This window comes from Panicum virgatum, chromosome 7N, assembly GCF_016808335.1.
Source record: "Panicum virgatum strain AP13 chromosome 7N, P.virgatum_v5, whole genome shotgun sequence".
Classification (NCBI taxonomy): domain Eukaryota; kingdom Viridiplantae; phylum Streptophyta; class Magnoliopsida; order Poales; family Poaceae; genus Panicum; species Panicum virgatum.
The window spans coordinates 2,831,571-2,854,563 of NC_053151.1; the positions used below are offsets into that span (position 1 = coordinate 2,831,571).

At 40.0% G+C, this 22,993-nt stretch overlaps 1 protein-coding gene and 2 long non-coding RNA genes across 3 annotated transcripts; all 3 read left to right on the forward strand.

Annotated features, from left to right (window-relative positions):
• Positions 1-8,989: 8,989 nt before the first annotated feature.
• LOC120681976 lies at positions 8,990-16,972 on the forward strand. Its single transcript, XR_005678154.1, has 5 exons — positions 8,990-9,105; positions 9,597-9,658; positions 9,864-9,937; positions 16,684-16,833; positions 16,953-16,972. It is a non-coding gene; the product is annotated as an uncharacterized LOC120681976 (long non-coding RNA).
• A 90-nt stretch (positions 16,973-17,062) lies between these two features.
• LOC120681974 lies at positions 17,063-17,894 on the forward strand. The gene is made up of 4 exons (XR_005678153.1): positions 17,063-17,222; positions 17,305-17,407; positions 17,492-17,619; positions 17,703-17,894. It is a non-coding gene; the product is annotated as an uncharacterized LOC120681974 (long non-coding RNA).
• Positions 17,895-18,259: 365 nt separating this feature from the next.
• On the forward strand, positions 18,260-19,406 carry LOC120683031. Its single transcript, XM_039965044.1, has 4 exons — positions 18,260-18,880; positions 18,975-19,047; positions 19,142-19,218; positions 19,331-19,406. Exons 1-4 carry the CDS (start codon positions 18,438-18,440, stop codon positions 19,404-19,406), a joined length of 669 nt encoding a protein of 222 aa, XP_039820978.1. The 5' UTR covers positions 18,260-18,437.
• The last annotated feature ends 3,587 nt before the right edge of the window (positions 19,407-22,993 follow it).

Here is a 22,993-nt window from a genome sequence, read left to right on the forward strand (position 1 = left end):
GGTGCACTCACTACTACAAAACCCCCAATTTGTCCCAGTTGCCAACCCCCTTTAGGGTTGGCAGCCGGGACTAAAGTTCCTGGGCTTTAGTCCCGGTTGCTACAACCGGGACTACCAAGCTGGGACTAAAGGTCCCGGGCTTTAGTCCCGGTTGCTACAACCGGTCCAAAGGGTCCGTAACGTGAAAAAAAATTTGCGCCCTGCGGGAAGTAAACCCAAGACCTCTTGCCTCACACACAGGTTCCTTACCATCCCACCTATGCAACAAATGTAACTCTACATGGGATGCCTTCCTTTTATACTAACCCGTAGAGAGCCCTTTGATCCGGGTCGGTACCACCAACCCAACCGGGACTAAAAGTCCCTTTCATCCCCTAGCCGTTGGAACCGGGACTAATATATGTCCATATTAGTCCCGGGTCCAATACCGGTCGGGACAAATGTAAAGGATCAAAGACCATTTCTGTAGTAGTGACTCTATACCACCCCTCTAGTATGGGCACTACCGGAAACCCGAACATTGCTGAGTGCCAAGGGGTTTGCCGAGTACAATTTTTCGGGCACTCGGTAAACAATCTATTTGCCAAGTGCCATCAAGAAAACACTCGGCAAAAAAAGGCACTCGGCAACACAAGGTTGTTTGCCGAGTGGCCTAGAGGTTGGCACTCGGCAAAGAGGTGTTTGCCGAGTGCCAAGGGGTGGGCACTCGGCAAACATCCCATTTCTGAATTTTCTAAAAATTTTAAAAATAGCAAACAAAGTCTAAAAATTATGAGATTTAGCAAGATGTCATAATATCATATGTGTAGGTTGTGAGAAAAAGTTGAGGAGGTTTCGCACACTTTTGTCATGTACGTGCTTACAAACCGATACATCTCCGAAGAAAAATCATAGAGTTGAGAATAATCCGATAAGAATAGGAGTCAAATTGATGGTCGAATTGTTGTTTGAGTTCAAAACTTTTTGTATAGGCAATAGATAACATAGATTGCTTAACGTGAAATTTTGGTAATTTTTCAAGTCCATTTGGTATTTTTAATTTTTTTTTACTTAATTTTTTTGCCGAGTGTATTTTATTGGCACTCGGCAAAAAGAGGCTTTGCCGAGTGCCATAAAAATGCACTCGGCAAAGCGTCTCGGATGAATTTTGAATTAGAATTTTTGGAGTATATCAAATAACCTTGGATGAAGAAACTCACAACAGCAAAGTTGTAGATCTCGAAAAGTTAAGAAACTTTGTAGTTCACAACTTTTTATTTGAATGCATTTAGGATTTCAAATATGTGTTTGAATTTCTCAAATTTGAAATTCAAATTTTGCAAACGACCTCGGATCAAAAAACTTACAACATCAAAGTTGTAGATCTCGAAAAGTTATGGAACTTTGTAGTTCAAAAGTTTTTTATTTGAATACATTTAGGGCCTCAAACAAATAATTTTATCTCGAAGTAGTATAATATGTGGAGAATCAAAACAGAATCTAGACATATGTAATACAGGGTTGGAGTGGTAGAGGAGGCTACACGCGAAGCAAGAGGTCTCGGGTTCAAATCAAGGCAGCCGCGTAGCGCGCAATTTAACAGCGAAATAATAGCAAGACTTGTGACTTGTGACATTGGATGATTGGTGTGATTACCGGGTGAAAATAAAATGTTTTGCTATTTTTAAACGCTGTTTTTCTAATCTGGTTTCGAAAAGTTTGCCGAGTGCTTTTTGACACTCGGCAAAGACTTTGTCGAGTGCCCGAAAAAAGACACTCGGCAAAGGTGCCTTCGCCGTCACTTTTTTTACCGAGTGCGGTTTGCCGAGTGCGAGTGCCACACTCGGCAAACCCTTTGCCGAGTGCAAAAGGGCCTTTGCCGAGTGTATTCGACACTCGGCAAACAAGGCCAGTCCGGTAGTGGGGGCACTGTAAAAGGACCTCCAAAAATAACTTCACATCACAGCAGATTTTACAATATACTACCTCCAGTCACAAGTGCAGCAGTCATTGCTGGAAAGCAAGACCTTCGATTCAGTGTTGAAAAGGACGTGTTGCAAGTTGGAACCACGCTATCCCGGAATAGGGGGTTCTATGCCAGGTCCAAAATCAAAATCATTGCCGGATTTCGACCCAGCACAGGGTCGAAAGCAGTGATAGGCATGCCTATCATTGTCGGGTCCCGACCGACAATGGAGGGGCCATCAATGCCGGTTGGTGTTACCAACCGTTAGTGATGGTGCACCATTCGCTGCTAGTTCACAACTTTTGAAAAATGTTTTTCACTGCCTAAAATAATGTTTCGCAAGTCACAAGTCACGTTATTTTTCATGCGAATATGCTCATGTGCGGCGTTCCGGGGATTCAAACACCCAACCTCCAGCTTCATGTGAACCCTCTCTACCATCCCGGCTACACCATCACATGTGACTAGAGATGAGATATTTTTCTTTGAACATTAGTTTAAAATATCTTGTATTACCTATTTGGTGACCATAACGATTTCAAATGAAAATCTTGTCAACTACATGTAGATCTAGTCGATCTACAAATTACATATAGACTACTACTCCATCCGAGGCCATTTGAAAATTTTAAAAATTCGTTTGTTCAAATAGATCTAATACTTGTAACGCATATTTCAGTACCAAAACGACCTCAACTGAAAATCTTATCAACTACAAAGTTGTAGATCTTGCCTGATAAACTAATGCTCCATTCCTGATAATGATGAGTTTCTGCGCAGATATGGCACTTGATTTTTCATAGATATAACCATCATCATGTTGTTGACAGCCTCTTCCATTGTGTTTGCTTCTTCAGGTCAGGGCTACGGCAATGGTGGAGATAGTGATCTACTCCACTGGTGCCTCTTTCCGTGATCCTTAATGGCCACTGAACCACTGCTACAACTTTAATTGCTTTCACTGGATTGGTGTCTCACGCTGCCAGCGCGCTACCTACATGGAGCTGCTCGGCAAGTCGGCATGACCATCCATGGATTGCTGACTGCTCAAATTGGTAACCCTGATTTATGTATGTCATTAACCTCATCAGCAGCAACCTCACGGGTTCAATCCCAAACGATATATATTGGAGGACACAGGTCATCATTAATTCCTTGATTCTAATCATCTGCAATGGCCATGTTTGGTAGCACACATAGCATGTTTGTGGAGCATGTGATGATGTCCATTTCGCAATTCTGGAGGTGATGGTCATTCCAAAAATTATATCTCCTCTATTGTGTGGACCGAGCAAGGTAGGGTCCATCTTAGAAATACACTATATATATGACTCCTACATGTGACCGGACACATTAGAAAGCAAGTAACACCAGCAAGCTGCTCTTTCGCAACAGATCTTGAAAGACAAGTCAGCTATGGCACGAGTGTTATGCATGGTTCCACATGTGACTTGCATTACAAAGCAGTTAAATATTCCTGGCATGCTACGGAGGAGAACAGCTTCACTGCGACTTACAAGCAACAATAGGTTTAACCCTCCAAGACCTTACTAGCTAGGGCGACATCGACATCATCCGCATCACATTGGAGGCTGGTGAGTTGCGTGTCCTCTCTGTGTGGCAGATATATGATACAACTAATCTAACTTTTTTTTAGTCCATCAGTTGAAGGTTCAATTTCGTTGTTCCATTTTTTTTCTCACTGATCCGTAACCCCTTTTAGTATAATAGTATTTGGCGCAAACATAATAATCACAATAATTACACAATAAGGGTATTATAGTACTGTACTGAGAATTTGTATGTTTTGTTCACCAATTATACATATATGGATGAGCAGCATGTAACATATATTGTCCAAGTGGTAGAAAATGCATTGATGGTGATGGTGGATACAAGTGCAAATACAATTTATGTTGAAGAGGACCAGATTTAGGTGAGCACAACGACAAGCTATTTTCTTCCTTCTATTATTTTACAACTTACTGTCACTTCCCGGTTTTTAACCATGCTTTTTCCAAAATTCACTAAAAATGAACTTTTTGAATTTAGAAAAAAGTAAAATAAAACGATAGAAGTTGTGTGATTCAAATATATGTTGAATGAGTAAAATGCACCATGGTACTTAATAAACTTATTTCGGGGTGTCATCTAGGTCCCCAAACTATTAATTCGCAGTTTCATACCCTAAATTGACTAAGTTGGATCACCAGGGTCCAAATGACTCTAATTAATGCTAATATGCCCGCATGACGCTCCATAGCCTCCATGCCATTGTAATTTTGCTAATTCATCATTCTTACACTATCCGCTTTTACAAAATTGTTAGTAAGCATATGAAAAATTCTTGTGAAGAATCAGTGAATCACTACAGAGAAATGATGGAGGAATAGATGAATAAAAATGAAAAGACATCATCCACTAATCGACAGATCCAACATAGTATGCATGGCCATGTTAGTTGTTGTACATTGATTAAGAAGCTTTGAACCTCTGGTGAACCAATTAGTAACTTTAGGGATCCAAAATTCTAAATTAATAGTTTAGCGTCCTAGATCACACTCATGGACAAGTTTAGGGACCGGCAATGCACTGCACTCTCTTTTGAATCTAAAACCCTTATGGAAAATATCACATGCTTGTGCATGTGTGTTTGTTCTAAACCCTAGATTGATCAAATATCCAGAAAATATCCAAATGAATTCTTGAATTAAATACTCGGTCTTGGGCAACTTTCTCTATTATTTCCTAGCGCAGCACAATGGACTTCTCTCTCTCTCTGTGTCTGTCTGTCTCTCTATTTTACCTTCTTTTCCCCACTTGGGCTGGCCCACTCCTTTCTTTCAGATCTCTTCTTCCTTCGCCATCTGGCCCAGCCTAGAGGCACACTGTCTTCTTCCTACTGCAACTGCCTCTCCTATGTCTTCATTGCCACGGCCACATCCCCTGCCACTGCTTCCGCCACCTCAGATCGCACACACGCACCATGGGCCCGTCCGGTTTCCCTGGAACGATTCCTAGCCGGATTGCTTGCCTAATTTATACACTACTACAAAACAGATTTTTGTTCCAGACCATTTGTCCCGACAGCCTTTGGCCCCGGGACAATAGGTGGCTTTTGTCCCGGGTCCAACGGCTAGCCGGGCCAGTGGGGGGACAGGGGCCTTTTGTCCCGGTTGGTGGCTCCAACCGGGACAAAAGGCCCGCGCAGGCTTTTGTTCCGGTTGGAGCCACCAACCGGGATAAAAAACTCCCCTTTTGTCCCGGTTGGTGTCTCCAACCGGAACAAAACTCCTTGGCCCCCTTATCCCCTTTCCTCTCCCCCGCCCGAGCCATTCAGCTCATTTGTTCTTGTTGTTTTTGGCTCGGGAGAGGGGAGTTCTTGCTCATTTCTTCACCACATTTGTGGATCTTTGATTCTCCCGTCCATCCATCGGCGCTAAAGGTTTGGGGCTTGTTTTACTCTTCTTCCTTGGCTTGTATAGCTCATTTCATACTTTAGAAATAGGGAAAATGTGTAGCTAGCTCATTTCTTGGACATTTAGATTGCATATGTAGGTGTGATTTTCTTTTAGATTTAGATGAGTATGTGGATAGTAGAAATTTTTAGAATGAGTGTAGACACTTCATGCGATGTACTTATATATATAACCATATTGTAGATAGTTGATTTTTGTATTCATGAATGAATTAATGAAATGATTCTATTAGAATTTTTTGTATTATGAATGGATTATTTTGACACTAGTGTTGCATTCGTTCATGCTCACACTCTAGTGATGGATTATTTGTATATTTTTATATGATTTCATTGTTATTTGCAAGAGTTATTAATCTGATCATTGTAATTGTAATAGAAAATAATATTTGCATTGTAATGGTAAGAATTTATAATTTTGTGGAAAATAAAGGTATTTTTCAGTAAAATATGGCTTCAACAGCTGGAGGGAGTGGCGCCGGTGGGGGTGATCGTTGTCCTTCTGGAGGGAAGGGCACAACTCGAGTAGGTCGTCGGTCCAAAAAACCTAGTGCTTTTCATAGGGTAGTGCTCCGTTATTTGGAAAAAGAATATAGAGAACGCATTGCAAGAAGCGAGGAACCTCCATTTGATCTTGTGGATTTATTGCGGTGTTACGGTTCGTCACCACCAAACTCGGAGATTTCAGTTCCGCCATCTTCTTCTACGCCAGCAAGAAATCCGTTAGAGCATTCTGCGTTCCAACGCAAGGAAGGTTGAAAACCTATGTGTTGTTGTCCGAATTTTTTAGTTTCATGTTGAGTACTCCTTTGTTAAGTTATGTAATGGATTAAGTACTCCTTTTAATTAATCAAGATGTATGATGGATATTGCAGATCTTTTAATTATTCATGTTATGTTATATTTAGTTTAATTTAGTTTTGATATATTTTATTTATTCGATAAGTGTAAAGAATTCAAATCGATTTCTTTAAAATGCAGATGGTCCGGCAATGGATGTACAATGCTAACCGACGTTCGAAAGAATTCATTGATGGTCTGTATTATTTTTTGTCTGTGGCTGAGGCAAACAAGCAGAATGGTTTTATGTGCTGCCCGTGTGTTCATTGCAACAATAACAAGGATTACTCATCTTCAAGAATCCTACACAGCCACATTTTCGCAAATGGTTTCATGGAGAAGTATGTTTGTTGGACGAAGCACGGAGAATACGGGGTTACCATGGAAGACAATGAAAAAGAAGATTTTGACGACCACTTTCCCGGGAATGCTGGAATCGGTGCATTCGATGACGATATTCCCATGGATGAGCCCGAAGTAGATGTAGCAGAAAATGATCCCAGCGACGATCTGGGGCAGACATTGCACAATGTGCAGGCAGACTGTGAGAGTGAAACGGAGAGGTTGAAGTTCCAGAAGTTGTTAGAGGACCACCGTAAGTTGTTGTACCCAGATTGTCAAAATGGATTGAAGAAACTTGGCACCACATCGGGATTACAGAACACGATTTCTCTTCCCTGGATAGCCCTTTCACGGAAGAAGTTTTGAAAGCACTCAAACAGATGCCAAAAGATAAGTCACCATGACTAGACGGTTTCACAATTGCTTTCTACATCTCCTGCTGGGACATCATCAAGGCAGAGGTCATGAATGTCCTAAGAGCTTTTCACAACCAGCGAAACATCAATCTTGACATTCTTAACACAGCAAACATCGTGCTCATCCCTAAAAGGGAAGGTGCAGCGTCAATCTCTGACTATCGCCCAATAAGCCTCATCCATGGAGTTGCGAAAATAGTCACAAAAATAATGGCTCTTCGGCTATGGCCTCTCATGAACGGACTCGTGTCTAATGCACAAAGTGCCTTCATTAAAAAACGGGCAATACATGACAACTTTTCATGTATGTGCGGAACCTCGCTCAACGCTTTCACACATCACGAACACAGCTCTGCTGCTCAAGCTCGATATTGCTAAGGCTTTTGACTCTGTCCGTTGGGACTATCTACTACGGGCATGTACAACGCCCACTATGATGCTGTCTGTATAGCGTAAGTTTTGCAAAAATCACCCTGTGTACCCGTATAGACAGCATCGCCGTCGCCTCCTGAGACAACTTGGGCTCGTGCTCCCACACGAGAAGACAGCTTTGAAGCCCCGTTGTATGATTGCTCTCGGCGCCACCGGATCCGCTACGAAAATCAGAAATTTGTTCCACCAGATCCCGCGTTTGAGCCGCTGCCCACGCTGGTCGCCGGCCATGGCAGCATGGCGCCGCGCTCAGGCTTCTCGTTTGCGCTGTCCTCCGTCCGCCCGCACCGAGCCGGCCGGCCACCAGCTCTGTCCGCTGCGCCATCGCCTGCGTCGAGCCGCCGCCCGCACGCACGCCAGCGACGCCCGCGGCGCCACCGCCCACGCAGGCCGCGGTGCCTCAGTTCCTTGCCACACGCGCCGTCATGAGAGATGGAGAGAGGAGGATAGAGAGATAGGAAAGTTCACGGGAGAGATGGACAGGACAGGACATTGGAGACAGAGATAAGGTTGAGGGGTTTCTTTATTGATATTTGTCACAACTTTCAGATTGTGTACAGTTATTTGCATATTTTGGATCCAAAATGCATTTTTTATCAGATGCAATAAAAAGTATACAAAGATCATGGTATATTTGATTACCGTGTTTTAGTGTGTTCATGCATAGATTAAATAGCTTGCAGACAAACTAGCAGACACACCACTATACAAATTGTCTATTTTGTTATCTTTATACGGTATTTTAGACACTTACAGCAGCCATCTACACCATTGTACATGCCCTACTCCTGCTTCAGCGCCTCTGTGTTCCCGCAACGTTGGTGTAATTGGCTATCGGCATTGTTTGTGACTTCAACATCCAAGGTCTTGTTAAATGGAAGTCCGGGGCCACAAATCCATCATGGCCAAGGTTTGCGACAAGGGGATCCGCACCAGAATAAGCTTTCCAATCAAATATTTGGGATTGCCGTTATCCCTCACCAGAATTAAGAAGGTTGACTTCCAGCCCCTAATGGACAAGTCCAGCAGCAATTTGACAAATTGGCTTGGGTCCCTGATTGCTCCAGCAGGAAGGGCAACACTTGTTTCCTTAGTACATACCTCACAGGCTATTTATTATCTAACGGCTTTGAGAGCTCCAGCTACTGTGCTAGAGGAATTTGACAAGAAGCGCAAACGTTTTCTATGGGCAGGCACTGATAGAATTGCGGGAGGCAAATACAAAGTGAAACGGACAAAGGTCTGCGTCCATAAAGCCTTAGGGGGTCTTGGCATCTTGAATTTGAAAAAAATTTGCTAGGGCACTTCGCCTGCGGTGGCTTTGGTTCGAGTGGCATTTCTAAATGTCAAAGACCCACGCTTTTTTGCGTTCTCATTGGGCCACGTCAGCAAAAAAAAATATGGATCGCGTGATGTGTATCGAACGGTCCGACAACTTTCCGTCAGCCGGTCAGCCCCCCTCGCATGCTGGAATCTTCTCGCGTCCTCCTGTGTCGCGTGCGCATCCCCCCCACCCCACTCCACACCTCAGAGCCGACAAAAACTTATCTTCTTTCATCCCCTCTTCCTCTTCCTGCCCTCTCTATCTCACACTTGCTCCTCCAACGAACTCCGCCATTGACAGCTTCAGCCTCCGCATGCAGCTGCTGAAGGTGAACTCCTGAGCATTTTCATTGGTCTCGGCATGCACTAACGACGAGTCTCTTACTTCCCTCAATCTGTTATGGTCATTTCCTTCCCCCTCTTCAATACCTAGGTTTTCATAATGGCCGCCTACCTCTATTTGCTTCTTTTGCTCAACTTTTCCTTTCTCCACCAGATGCACGCCACCCAATGTTAAATCCCCAATAAATTCACCGTAGCTGTTCTCATTATGTCATTCTGCCACAGATCCAACTATATCCATTCAATTTTAGAAAGAATACTTAGATCTGTACTGATAATGGCTACCTACCTCAGATTCGTCCTTTTACCCAAAGTTTTCTTGCTCCTCCGCATGTGAACCAACCAATCCTAGATCCGCTATTAAATTCCCCCATAGCTGTTTGGACTAATTCCCCAATGTCTCTATCAGTTTAGTTCTAGCTGCTGTTGTACTCTGCTCCACCAGTCACATTTACTAGCAGTTTTTCTTTATGCGCAGTTTGGTGTACTTGCTCTTCTGGTACGCAGAATTGGTTAGGCAAAAACAACTACTCCCTGCAGGTATACTTAAACAAAGATTAGTTGCATCCATTATTAATAACAATCAAACACAGCTTCACTTCCCCTTCTAATCATAACTGTTCTTTAAAAAATGGGATTAAAAAAAACTTTTCATTCCTCTGCATGTCAGTTGCATACTAAATAGTCACATATTGTTAATTCATTACCATTTTACTAATTCAAATACTAATTGTATGGTACACAGTAAGAAATGCCCTGTCCGGAGAAAAAGCCCCAATAGAATTGGTCACATCTCCCACGACAACTTTCACATTGCTGGTAATCTACTACTGACATTCTTCAATGCTTTCTAATAATTCAAATTGCACTCTTTTTTTCCCCAACCCATATGGTTTCAAATAGAAATGCCAAATACATTGCAGACTGTTATCCATCTATCCTTTGCCAGAATCATGGCTAATTTATATATATTTTTTAAAAAACTTTACTTACATGTGCACAGTATCTGTATACAAACTTAAATTGGATTGGCAATAACAATAAGCATGTTGTCTTCTATTAATAGAATTCAAGTAAACAACTTGCTAAAAATAACGTGACATATATACTGTTACTTACCTTCTTGGAATTTGCAAATTAAAAACTCTACGGCCATTTAGACTTAATATTCCTTATTCTTTCCCTTTGCTTACACCAGATTGACCTCCTAAAATTAGATGTCCTAACTTGCTGCTATTTAATTAAATTACCTTTCCTAATTCCTTTTGTCTAATACACATTTCTATCTTCTATTTTTTTTCTCTTTCCTTTGATTGTATTTACTTTTTTATTTTTTATAACTTTTGTACAATAGCTCTACAAAGCAGTTGTGGATCATCTGGCACTGTTACAAGAACACTATGTTCGTACATGGACCATCTCCAATCGCACTCCTCCATGCTGCGGCTTCTGAATGCCGTTTACCATATGCATCTCTCATCACTGAAATTGCAGACAGTTCGACAATATTATGTGGTGTCGAATTGGAATTGCCGCAGTTGGAACTCATAGGACCACGCCAAGAACTTTTTTTCTGGCAAACGGCATATTTAGATCTTAATGATGCATATGAAAAAGCATGTCTCAAAGCAGTTTCCTTTCTGCAGCTTTTTTATAACCTCACAATAACAAATTATTACTGTGATGGACAAATTACTTACAGAGAAGTTAGAAATGAAAATTTACCCACACTCACACCAGATTACTACCCATCAAAAGTGAACTATGTATGCAATGGTAGTAGCACGCTGCATCCCAAACGTACACACAACTAAATATGTTCTTGCCACTTTTTCTTGAATCAATATCACTTATTTCTATGCCTAAGAATAGTACCTCACAATTACCATCAATATTTCATGTCACTTTATTTTTTTTATTTTCCCCTTTATTTTATTCCCTGTTTTATTTTTTCCCTTTTATTTTATTTCCTCTTTCCCTATCTATGTGCTTTATCTTCCTGCTGATACATTCCCCTGTAATTAATAGTAACTGTTAATCAGTTACTCATGTATCCAACTATGTAGACTAATATTTGTATCGTATCAATTACTAGACATTTAATTTTACTGTCACAATGCCAACAATTGCCAATCCAATTTAAATGTACTAATCCCTTATATGGCTAACTATTCTTGCATTCCATCTACTATACAGGAATTGCAAAAATCTAAATTTTATATATCAATATACAAGCATCATAATGATGCCTACGTCAATGGACACTTCTAATGATGAGAAATCATCATCCAGTATGTGCATTCTCTGTTTCAATATTACATATACGATATTTTAGCTTTTGTGTTGACATGATGCTCTTTGCTACTAACAAAGCATACACCCATGATAATCGGGGATGTACTTTCAAACGACAAAGGACACATGCTGACACAGGGTCCTACAACCCTTTAATATCAAATGTAGCTGACAACCGTGCTAAAAGAATGAAAATTTTAAAACAGAAACGGACTCCTAAGACAGGTATAATATAATTAAGCTTAATACTACTAATACTCACTTCAAATTAAATTAAACTACAAATTACTAACAGATGGACCATTTTTTTATCCATGTAACTTTTACACTTACAAATCCATTCATCGATGGCCACCATATTTATATGTCACATGATACTAGACGTCTTATCTGAAGCCGAGCCATCTCGACAATGCGGATATTTCACACAGGAGTATATAGATACACTAAAAGGTACTATGATGCAGACCTGCATTTACTATTTACCTAATGTACCATTAAATTTGGTAATCTCAAAATATTTATTTCACGATTATTACCTCTTACTCTCTAATTCTATTTCCACATAAATTAATAAACCTTTTTTTTACAAAATAACTTTACTTCTCATTTGAAAAATACTTACTCACAATGCATATGCAAATACAGCTTCATATCCTGAAAGGTCTTTCTTGGGATCCCCTGATTATGTGTGTAAACACTGTGAAGCTGTATTCTGGTATCAAGAACGCATTAAATCAGATTCTTGTTACCGACAAAACAAAATCACCTATAATTCTTGCTGCAAGGGAGGGAAGATCAAAATACCACCACATCACCCACGTCCTGAACCTTTGGCGTCACTGGCAAAATATGATGGTGGTCCTACGAGCAATAAATTCATGCGTAATATTCGGCAATACAACTGCTTATTTGCTTTTACATCAATGGGAGCAAATATAGATAGAACTATCAACGACGGCCGTGGCCCTCCAATATTCAAGATCCATGGTCAGGTTCATCATCGAATTGGCTCATTATTACCATATGATGGATCTCCACCAAAATTCATTCAGCTGTACATATATGACACTTCTAATGAAGTGCAAAATCGAATACGGGGTTTGCATCCATCTGATCAGGGAGATGATCCTATAGATCCTTCTATAGTTGAAAAGTTAATTAAGATGCTTGATGAGCATAATCCATTTGCTAAAAAATTTAGAGCTGCACGGGACAGATTACAAGGTTATGAAAATGAAGAATTTGTTATCAGAATAGTGGGTGCCTCTGAAGGTGATGCTGTGCAGTACAATCTACCAACCACAGATGAGCTAGCAATGCTTGTAGTTGGTGATTTCTCTCTTGAAAATTTTAAACGTGATATAATAATTGAGTCCAAATCTGGTCATTTGCACCAAATTTCAAGTCTGCATCCAGCATATATGGCTCTTCAATATCCACTTTTATTCCCCTTTGGTGAAAGAGGTTTTCAAGTTGGAGTTATCTATAGTGACACCGAGTCCAACAAACGCAAAAGGCGGTCCACAATGACGATGCAAGATTATTATAGACATCAATTCCATTATAGAAAAGGCCAGCCTAATCCTTACTTATGTTATGGTCTTCTTTCTAGTCAGGCTAAAGTTGACGCTAGAGCTGCAATTGATGAAAACAGACTCTGGTACATTTTAAAAAACCAAGATAAATTCAGAATAGAAAATTTCCAAGGAATAGCAGATGCAGTGGGCCGTGGCTGTATTGATGGCAGCGAGATAGGAAAACTAACAGTATTACCAGCTTCACATACTGGTGGCAGACGATACATGATCCAAAACTATCATGATGGTGTAGCCATCTGCAGAGTTTTTGGTCCACCAGATTTCTTTGTTACATTCACTTGCAACATAAATTGGAAAGAAATAAATTTGGGAATTCTTGAACCTGGACAAAAACCATCAGACAGAGCTGACATAGTTGTGAGAGTATATAATATGAAATTAGAAGAAATGCTTGATGATATAAGGAGTGGAAATTTTTTTGGACCTGTTGCAGCAGGTATGATACAATTCCTTATCATAAACACTAAATTCTCAGTAATTTTTGGACCTGTTATACTTTAATTTCTCCAGTAATTGATAAATATTAATGTCATGGCAGCTCTACATACAGTTGAATTCCAGAAACGTGGGTTGCCTCATGCTCATCTTATCTTCTGGCTAGTGGAAGACACAAGTAATCCAACTCCAGCTTTAGTTGATCGGTTCATAAGTGCTGAAATTCCTGATCCAAATGAAGACCCTCTAGGTTATGCTCTTGTTGCAGAGCATATGATTCATGGCCCTTGTGGATCTTACAATCCTAATGCTCCATGCATGAAAAATGGCAAATGCTCCAAAGGTTATCCAAAAAACTTACAAAATGAAACCATAATTGATCCAAATGGATTTGCTACATACAAAAGGCCTGATAATGGCCGTTTTGTCCAAAAAGGTCCACACAAACTGTCTAATCAATGGGTCGTACCCTATAATATGTATCTGCTTAAGAAATTCCAAGCTCATATAAATGTTGAGTGGTGCAACAAAGGTATATTCATCAAATATTTATTCAAATATGTTACTAAAGGGCCAGATTGCAGCAAAGCTTACCTCCAGCGCCTTCGAAATGGAGAAGATGTCCCTGAAGATGAAGAAACACAAACAAGAAATGAAGTTAAAGAATATCTTGATTGCCGATATATATGTGAACAGGATGCTTGCTGGCGGATATTTGGTTTTGATATACATCGCCACTATCCAGCTGTTGAAAGACTTCCTGTACATTTACTAGATGAAAATAACATTCTGTATCATATAAACACTAACATGGCAGAAATTATTTCAAATGACTTCTTAAAGAAAACTATGCTCACCGAATGGTTCACTGCAAATAGAACATATGAAACTGCTAGGACACTAACATATCTTGAGTTTCCTTCCAAATGGCGTTGGGTTCGCAAAACGAAGACATGGCAACCTAGACAAGGATCTAAAGGCAAAATTGGCAGACTTTATTATGTGCATCCTTCGGTTGGTGAAAGATATTACCTTAGAATTCTTCTTATGAATGTGAAAGGTGCTCGCAGCTATGAAGATATTAGGACATATAATGGCATAACATACCCTACTTTTAAAGCAGCTTGCAACGCCAGAGGACTCCTTGGCAATGATCAAGAATGGTACCATGCTTTCGATGAAGCTGCTACATGGGCAACTTCAGCGCAACTAAGACAGCTTTTTGTCACAATGCTTCTTTACTGTGAAATAGCTGATGAGTATGCTTTTTTTGAAAAAGTTTGGAGATTAATGGCAGATGATATACAATATCAGATTAGAGAAAATATTGGCAACAAATTATATACAATATCAGAGCCCATACTAAAAGACTCTCTTCTTGATGATTTAACAACACTTTTTGCACGCAATGGTGGAAATATTCGAGAACACAATATTCCTTCCAAAACTAATCTCTCTTCTGGTCCTCGTGGCAATCGCTTAATTGAAGAAGAGTTGAACTATGATGCTACTGAACTTTTACTTAGATCTGAAGAGATGATAATAACCTTAAACGATGAGCAGCTGCATGCTTTCAATACAATCATAGCTGCTGTAAATACAGGCACACCTGCTTTCTATTTCGTATCAGGATATGGCGGAACCGGCAAAACTTATCTATGGAATACTATAGTTACTTATTTACGAGGCAATGAAAAGATAGTCTTAACTGTTGCCTCTTCTGGTGTTGCCTCATTGCTACTTCCTGGTGGTCGCACAGCCCACTCCAGATTTAAAATTCCATGTGAATTAGATGATGACACTGTCTGTGACATTAAACGGGGAACAATGTTGGCAGACCTCATACAACAAACATCTCTCATTATTTGGGATGAAGCACTTATGACACATAGAAGAGCTTTAGAAACACTTGATAGAACATTACGGGATCTACTGTCTACCAATAATCATGACCTTCGTTCTATACCTTTCGGTGGTAAAGTTGTTGTCCTTGGTGGAGATCCACGACAAATATTACCTGTAATAGAAGGGGGAACACGTAATCAGATCATAGATGCTGCAATTATCAATTCTCCATTATGGTCTGCAGTTACAATCCTCACATTGCATAAAAATATGAGATTACAATGCCCTGATTTAGATATTAAATCACAGAAAGAATTATTAGATTTCAACAATTGGGTATTGTCTATCGGTGAAGGAAATTTAGAATCGCAAATACCAACAGATAACTCAGATGAGATGTTAGTAAAAATTCCTGAAGATCTACTAATTAAGGGTCATGAAGAAGCCATCCCTGCAATTGTCAATGCTATATACACAGATCTTATCAACGAATACCAGAATATAGATTATTTGAAAAGCAGAGCCATATTATGCCCAACAAATGACTCGGTCGATGAAATTAATAACTACATAGTATCATTGCTTCCTGGTGATGGAAAACAGTATTTAAGCTGCGACAAGATTGTGAAAGCACCTGACAGCCATGAGTCATATGATATTCTATACCCAGTTGAACTACTCAACTCACTCAATGGTTCTAATTTCCCAACTCATGAGCTTACTTTAAAGGTGGGTGTCCCAATCATGCTTTTACGCAATCTAAACCAATCAATTGGTCTGTGCAATGGCACAAGACTAATAGTGACAGCACTGGGTGACATGGTAATACAAGCAACAATCATCAGTGGTACCTTTGCTGGCCGTAGTGTTCTAATCCCTAGAATACAACTTACATTAAAAAATCAGAAACTACCATTTGTGCTTCAACGAAGACAGTTTCCTGTACGAGTATGCTATGCAATGACTATAAATAAAAGCCAAGGTCAGACATTGGCTATGATTGGGAACTTTCTTAAAAGACCAGTTTTCACTCATGGACAATTATATGTTGCCATCTCTAGAGTAACATCTAAAAAAGGACTGAAAATTCTCATACAAGATGACAATGGTGAATATTCAGATACAACAAAAAATATTGTATACCCTGAAGTATTTACTGCCATAAATTACAATACACAGACAAGCTGAGACTATAACATGTTAATGTAACTACACAGTATCAAACTGACATGATTAATAGACAGGTAACTTCTACTAAAACCATTTTTTCAATAGTTCAACCATAAATTTTATTGTTCATATGTCTTTCTTCTTCCAATGACATACCCTCTTTGCAGCCATCCTCAATTATGTAACATAGTACTATTGACATATTGTTTTCCTTTTCAGGTCAAGATGGTTTTCAGCCCACTTTCAACCTTACAGCCCAAAGATTGGCACAAAACAATTCATGTGCGTGTCTGCAGAAAATGGGAGTATCGTGGAATCAACGAAGACAACCCCTTGCAGCATATCGATTTGGTTCTTGTCGACAGCCAGGTATACTGAAAACAATTTCCTTCATATTACTACTTCAATAATTACAACCATAACTAGATTGAGGAAAAATTATATTATATTTATTTACAACAAATATTGCAACAAACATTTCATTTCAGGGAAACACCATGTATGCTGAGATCCCAGCAAAAGAGGCAGACAAACATGGTCCGATTATACAAGCTGATAGAACTTATGTCATAAGCCGCTTTAGAGTTTGCAATGCAAAAGATGCTTTCAGATCTGTTCCTGGACCATATATGTTGGAGTTTACCTGCCATACCAAAATCAGTGCAGCAACTGAAGAAATAACTAAACCCAAGTACATCTACAACCTAACTCCATTCAGCAAACTTCCAGAGTTCATTAACGACAAAAAAAATTCCATGGTAAGAAACAGTAACATACTTTTTCTTTTCCAAAAATAAACTTATATCATCAATAGATTTCTAATTGTATTTTAATTTCCAGATATCTTGGGCATACTCACAGAGATAAATGAACCGCAATGGATTCCATTCTCAAATCAATCCAAACCTAGTCTGCGTCGTGATATCAAGCTGAAAGATGAAATGTAAGCCAACACTGTGATGACATATTTTATGACAGTAACATCTCAATTTACTTTGTTAACAAAATTTACAACACTTGAACTTAGCGGTGAAGAGATCAAGCTAGTTCTTTGGGGCTCCAAAGCAACACAATTTGATATTCCAGAAGACACAACTTCAGAAGACAAACCAATCATAATATTATTCACTGGATGCCTTGTCAAACTTTACCGTGGTATGTCCATTCTAAATCATTCCAGATTGTTTCTCATAGTATCTTTCATGATTCAATATCCATAACCTATCTTATTTATATAGGTGAACTTAATGTCAGTGGCTACTCAGCTTGCCATTGGTACATAAATCCTGATATACCAGAAGCAGCACATCTATTAAATAGGTAGAAACAAACAAATAACTTCTTTATATGCACCTACTACTTAACATTTATTAATTCTTATTTCTACAACAAATGTTTCTTATAAAATTTGTTTGCACATATATCCAACATTTCAGCACACCGGGACAATCTTTCAAGATTAAACGAGCTGGCATTCCAATTACTGAGCAAAACCAACCAGAGCCTATTGTTGTACCAGATTTACTAACACTCAGAGAAATGGAAGAGATAGATCCTTATGAATTTCCGGTAATGGACCCATCAAACAACAAATTGAGTGCCTCCACTATATGTTTATTCCTACACTTCATCCTTTTCCTTCTAATGCAGAAAACTGGATGCCGCTGCACTGTAACTATCATCCGTTTAGCTGAAACACAATCTTGGTGGTACCCAGCATGCAATTTATGTCGCAAATCGTGTCAACAAGATGGTTCTTCCTACATATGCTTAGAATGCAATACCATTGATAAATACTCATACAAGTAAGTTTCCGCTATCATTGTCTAAATTCTCAAAACTATAAGGTAATCAGTATCAAGCACCTTCTTCTCATTTACTTCAAAATTTCATCTCATTCAAAATCAATTTCTTATTACAAAATCCGATACAAACTTCCATTCATTGCTTCTGATGGGACTGAAGAATCTGAGATGATTGCATTTGCTACTGTTGCTCATCGTATTGTTGGTAAACCAGTTGAAGCTGTGATGAGATCTTATAGAAACAGGGATAACATTCCCGCTGATATTGCAGCTATAGTCTCGTCCAAATTCACCTTTTCTGTTACCATGGCCGAAGCTAGCTACCGCAACCCTAAGAAATCATACCAGGTCAATAGTATAATTCATAGCTATGGCAAGCAACGTGCCCTTCCATTCCACCCTCCCAATCAAAGCCAGCTGGTAACCCAAAATGCCAACGTCTATGCCCAATCAAGTGGAAGTGTCCTTCCATCAAACACACCTAAGAGCAGTTCTGAATCACCTATCCTTGACACACCTACTAAGATGCTGCCTCTAGAACAGTTTTCTCTTCAGACCCCAGCTAAAACCTCTGAGCTTCCTCCAAATGCTTCAGAAGAGAACACCAATACGTAAGATTTTGAGCTCCCATCTATTTACATTGTTTTTAGAAGGGGAAAATTCTTTTTTGTGTGTACAATACTAACACCGCTATATTTTAAACAGCCTCTCTACAACACCACCTGCAACAAAATCATCCAAGAAAAGACTCCACATGTCCGAAAAAGATGATGAAGTGGTACGTCCCTATGTATACTATATAAAAAACAGCCAGACAATATTTAATCTTAGATTTTCTAAAACTATTAATTTTGGTAATATTTTTCTATCAGGATGAAGAAGAGTCACCATCTGAGACAGCAACACTTAACAGGGAGAATGATGATGAAAAAACTTCTGATCTACAAAGGTATCATGAAATCCATGATGTTATTTGTTCGACTTAAACTATACTTTCAGCAGAAATAAATACATAGTTGACATACCATATTCCTTTCTGATATATCAATAAACATATACAGCTCTTCACATCCAAAAGCAATGTCGCCACCAGGGAAGCCCTGCACAACCAAGCTTCCAAAAACTCCCAAAAAATAACAATGTTAAGACAAGGTACTGCATTTTACTTTTATTTATTAAAACATATTACATTCAAATATTTAATGAACCAATTTCCTTTTCCTTGATAACTAATAAACCAAAAAAAATATTTACAGGAAAGACTGAGAAGCTGAGAGCAAGCATCTGCAAGTGTTGCGCAATTGCCTGACCTTTGATCAACTCGGCAAAAAAGAATGATCAGACCAAAATTATATCTACTTCTCCATTGCACTACTACTATAAACTGCACTTTATGTTATGTACCTACGTATTTCTAGAACTTAAGACATTCTACTCGGTCTGCTTATACCAGCTGACCAACTACCTATTATATTGATAACCTTATTTAAACCATCTATTATTGAAGAGTTAAACCTTATTGATAGCTTTATTTAAACAATCTAATATATTGATCATCTATGCACATAGATACTTCAATACTTTCTTTATTGCGCATCCCATCCAATATTGATAACCATCTATATATGTGTCGTATCAAAACTTTTAATGTTAATATATTCTTTCCAAAGCTTATTCTTCTTTCTTGCCAAAGATTACATATATACAATTACAAAATACATATGCGCGCGCAAGCGCGCGTAATGTACTCGTTTCTATATGTTAAAGCCCGAGGGCCGGCGCGTGGCCAGGCAGGCCACGTAGGCCGAAAAAATTCGGCCGTTCGATCGCGATCCGATGGCTACGGATGAAAGAAAATCTTGCTATTTCATAGTACTAAATAAAATTTATTTACAAAATCTTTTACATGGATGGGTTGTAAATTACGAGACGAATCTAATAAGCATACTTAATTCATGATTAACTCATAATTAGTAAACGGTTACTGTAGTATCACTGTATGGCTACGGATGAAAGGGAATATTGCTATTTCGAAGTACTAAATAAAATCTATTTACAAACCTTTCACACGGATGGGTTGTAAATCACGAGACGAATCTAATAAGCATACTTAATTCATGATTAACTCATAATTAGTGGACGGTTACTGTAGAATCACTGTCTGGCTACGGATGAAAGGGAATCTTGATATTTCGGAGTACTAAATAAAATCTATTTACAAAACCTTTTGCACGGATGGATTGTAAATCACGAGACGAATCTAATAAGCATACTTAATTCATGATTAACTCAGAATTAGTGAACAGTTTACTGTAGTATCACTGTAGCAAATCATAGATTAAGTAGGCTCATTAGATTCGTCCCGCGATTTACAACCTATCCGTGTAAAAAGTTTTGTAAATAGATTTTATTTAGTATTCCATGCATGTGCTCAAATATTCGATGTGACGTTTTTGAGATAAAATTTTTGAATCTAATCACGGCCCTAATTTCTACATGTGAATGCCCCGAAGGTTGGCGCAAGGGCAGACCGGCCACATCAGTAAAAAAGATTCCCACTATTCGGTCCTAAATTGACAGTGCATGTGACTGGCCGTGCCATCGTTATCTTTGAGGCTTTGAGACACGAATGGTCCACGCGTCAGCTCTCCATTCGGTCACTGCAAAATATCTGAATTTAGAACTCTCAATCGGTAATTTCGGTTGCCTCCGAATGAGTGTGTGCTCTACTGCAACAACGGCAGTAAAGCTAGGCCGAAGAGCCACGCGGCGAGTTTGGGCGGGCCACCGGGCATGCTCTCGACGGGTGCGGCGAGTTCATGCCGTCACTGGCGGACGACCCGGCCTCGCTCCGGTACACTGCGGTGCCGCAGGTCGAGCGTGATAGCCGTGCATTGCATGGTGAGGAGATGCTCGAGGACCGCTCCCGCCGCCTTCGACGGCGAGCATGAGACGTCAGATTTCAGCTACTATTTTTTACCTTTTTTGCTTTAAAAATAAATATCCTATTTCTATCTATGTATATTCATTTGTCTATACATCTACTACAAACCTCTATATAAACTTATACTGTCAAACGGAAATAAGTAAATAAATTACGCGCGCCAAGGCGCGCGCAAGGCACTCGTAATGATGATAGACCGTGGGTGGGCATGGAGCTCCCGTGCATTCGCAAAGATCGAGAGCTCTTTGAGTCAGCAACAAGAATCACCTTGGGGGATGGCAGCAAAGCGAAATTCTGGACCTCGGCTTGGCTACAAGGACATGCCCCAAAAGATGTACCACCACAAGTCTTCAAGCTCTCTAGAAGAAAGTCACGCACAGTTAAAGAGGCCTTGGAAAACGAAGCCTGGATTAGAGACATCAACCTAAGGGCACCTCCAACGCGGGTTGCGGAGCCGTCGGTTTGGAGGTGTTTTTTCAGAAAACCCCCCGCGCTCGGCAGCAGACAGAACTGCAGTCGCCTCCCCAGCAGACGGCTCCGGCTCGTGTGCCAAGAAGTCACGCCTCTTCCGACGTGCGTTGGAGCGTTATCCCCATGTAGCCGCCAGCGACTATGCATCAGGTGCGCAAACGGTATACATGGTTGATCATAGGCTACATTCCAAACATTAAACAGCCAAATAGACAGCAGCTGTCTGTGGGTTGGAGAAGCTGTCTGTGTTGCTAATTCCCAAAACTTACAGACAGCAGATATCTGTGGGTTGGAGATGCCCTAAGAGCTATCAACTCTGTACAATAGCTTACGGAATACATCATGTTGTGGGAGCGGATACAAAGGATTCAGCAAAACCCCGACTCGATCACTTGGACGCTCACTTCTCATGGTGAGTAACACAGCAGCCTCAGCTTACCGTGCCCAATATCAGGGCCTCTCACCAACAAACTTTGAGATGCTCATTTGGCGAAACTGGGCACCACAGAAATGCAAGTTTTTCGCGTGGTTGGCTATACAGAACAGGCTATGGACGGCTGATCGGCTACAAGCTCGAGGTTGGCCGAATGTGCCCTTTATGCCGTTGTGCACCTGAGACGGCTATTCATCTTATGGTTCATTGTCGCTTTTCCTTCCGCATCTGGGATGCTATATTTGAGTGGCTCTCTGTAGACATCCAAACACAGAGTAATTGGCAAAGCGTTTCAACTGTGTTTGATTGGTGGACGGCGGTCGCCACCGCACAAGGTGCCCCTCTAAAAGCCCTCCGTTCGGTACTGATTTTAGTCAGCTGGGAGATTTGGAAGGAACGAAATGCTAGAGTGTTCCAATCGAATAACTCAACGGTGGTCGCAGTAGTAAACAAAATTAAGGAGTGTCGTGCCTGGTGCATGGCGGGCGCTAAGCGCCTAGAAGCTTTGGTACCCCCGACAATGTAGTCCGCCGTTGCTTGGGGTGCATGTACAGTTTTTCCTCTCTCTCTTTCCTGTACATTTGTTTTAGGCTTAGGCCTTGCTTCCCCTATTTATATTAACTAGATGGGCCACCAGCACATTTGCGCGGCTAGATATTATATAAGGCTAAACTCTTTATTTTATACCTTTGAGTACAAACTAATTTTGATGTTTTTAGTGCGGACATATTAATATGAATTAGTATATTTTTTACGTGTAATTTTTATATTTTAATTTGTTTTGTCGTTTTGTAGATAAAAGCAGTGTACAAAGTTGTTTATTGAGAGTATGTGTAAACTCATAAATGTTAATAAAATAGCGCGGATAGTTCACAT

What these genes read in the sequence shown, in the direction of transcription:
- LOC120683031 (XM_039965044.1), top strand. Translation starts at nt 18,438, where the DNA reads ATGATTGCATTTGCTACTGTTGCTCATCGTATTGTTGGTAAACCAGTT. An exon ending in TCAGAAGAGAACACCAATAC is followed by an intron (nt 18,881 to 18,974) that starts GTAAGATTTTGA and finishes TATTTTAAACAG; the next exon opens with CCTCTCTACAACACCACCTG. An exon ending in CCGAAAAAGATGATGAAGTG is followed by an intron (nt 19,048 to 19,141) that starts GTACGTCCCTAT and finishes TTTTTCTATCAG; the next exon opens with GATGAAGAAGAGTCACCATC.